The sequence below is a fragment of the Bison bison genome, unplaced genomic scaffold (assembly GCF_000754665.1).
Source record: "Bison bison bison isolate TAMUID 2011002044 unplaced genomic scaffold, Bison_UMD1.0 scf7180017864518, whole genome shotgun sequence".
Classification (NCBI taxonomy): Eukaryota; Metazoa; Chordata; class Mammalia; order Artiodactyla; family Bovidae; genus Bison; species Bison bison.
Genome location: NW_011495071.1, coordinates 14,484,493 through 14,486,073, shown reverse-complemented (window position 1 = coordinate 14,486,073; position 1,581 = coordinate 14,484,493). Strand labels below are relative to the sequence as shown.

Genomic DNA, 1,581 nt, shown 5'->3' with positions numbered 1-1,581 from the left:
GTCTCTTAACCCTCACCACAACTGACATTACTGCTGAGGAAACCAAGGCACGGAGAAGTTAAATGACTTGCCCCCAGTTCCACAGAGACGGATCTGAGCCTGCATCACAATGTCTGGACTCCTCTCACCACCTCCAGCTGCTGTTCACCCATCCTCTGGGCCACACTGAAGCCGAGCCTGTCCCATTCAGGGCAATACCCCCCGTGCCCCTGGAGGTGGGAGGGTGGGTCAGGCTGCAGTCTGAAGGCCATGCCTCAGAAGGAATGAGGCATGAAGTAAGCCCCCGCCCTCACCTCTCTGCTGATGTCCACGTCATAGTCTTGTGGTTCCAGGTCCAATTCAGTGACAGGCATGGCCTGCACCTTCAGCCAGCCATTCTCTTCCTTGTCCTTTCTGTCCCCTTGTACAGCCCGTTCCAGCAGCTGCAGGTCAAAGTCCTGCTCACGCTTCCACTGGCAACAGAAGGAGAGGGTGAGATGTAGTCACTTCCTGACCGGCCCCTTTTGGGTGGGTCTTTTGGGCACCAGGGTCCTTGGGAAGTTGGGTCTGTGACTCGTTAGGGAAAAGCTGTATGACCATGGACCTCAACACCGTCTCTAAAAGAAGGCAGCAGCGGTCTATGACATGGATGCTCTCTGTTGTGTGCTGAAACTCTGTGACAGAGAGAACAAGGCCTCTGCCCCTTTGATACAGCCTGACTCCAAGTGCTCATGTCTCTCTGATCTGGCCCCAGAGTGTTCCAACCTCCAGGGCACAGGTCTGTGATCCACGACTTTAGACTTACAATAGTCCCCAGGGATACAGGAAGCCTCCAGGTCCCAGAAGGTGACCCCAGAACTGAATCTGGGACAGAGCTCCAGAGAAGGGGTGTGCTGCTCCTGCCACCTGACAGCTCATGGAAGCCTTTCCTGTTTCTGGAGTCCTATGTCCCAGCTCAGAAACAATGCAAAAAACAAAACCCTCCAAGGCCCTGGTAAGCAAGTGGGATAGCCAAGATGCTCTCTCGTGGGAATTCCCCACAGGTCACAGTGAGGGCTGGGGAATATTGCATCCACAGTGGGGCGGGGGACGTGTGAGCAGGAGCAGCTGAGGACCACTGAGGCAGATAAGCTGCTGTGTACAGGCATCTATTTAAGTTAGAAAAACCAAAACCATGTAAGACTTAAATGCTAAATCAAACTCAACATTCCCAACTCTGTAATGAGCAAGCTTCACAGAAGGAAACTCTAACCCAGCCACTTTAAGATCCCAGCACAGAGAACGGAGACACACACACACATGGCTGAAACTATCACAACATTGTTAACCTGCTATACTCCAATATAAAACAGAAACTAAAAACAAAACCCAGTACCATGGTTGGGCTCCCCTTGGGCCTTCCTAATCACCTGTGGCCTTCGTCCCCACAGAACTCCATGTTGAGCAGGTTGCTAAGAGGAGGCGATGGGCTCAAAGCCTCCCTTTTCTTGAGCAGAAGCCAAGCAGAAACTTCTCCATCCCAGGCTGGGTCCTCCCTCTCACCTCATCCACCTCACAGAGCCCCGAGTGGTCACAATCGACTTTAATGTCCCCTCCAGCCCC

At 52.9% G+C, this 1,581-nt stretch overlaps 1 protein-coding gene across 1 annotated transcript in view; it reads right to left on the bottom strand.

Moving 5' to 3' along the window:
• The window catches only part of PLEKHA7 (pleckstrin homology domain containing, family A member 7), a 228,329-nt gene that overhangs the window by 8,108 nt on the left and 218,640 nt on the right, over positions 1–1,581 (bottom strand). Inside the window, 1 exon segment of the mRNA XM_010830665.1 lies at positions 294–452. Within this exon segment, the coding sequence (XP_010828967.1) occupies positions 294–452 (159 nt within the window).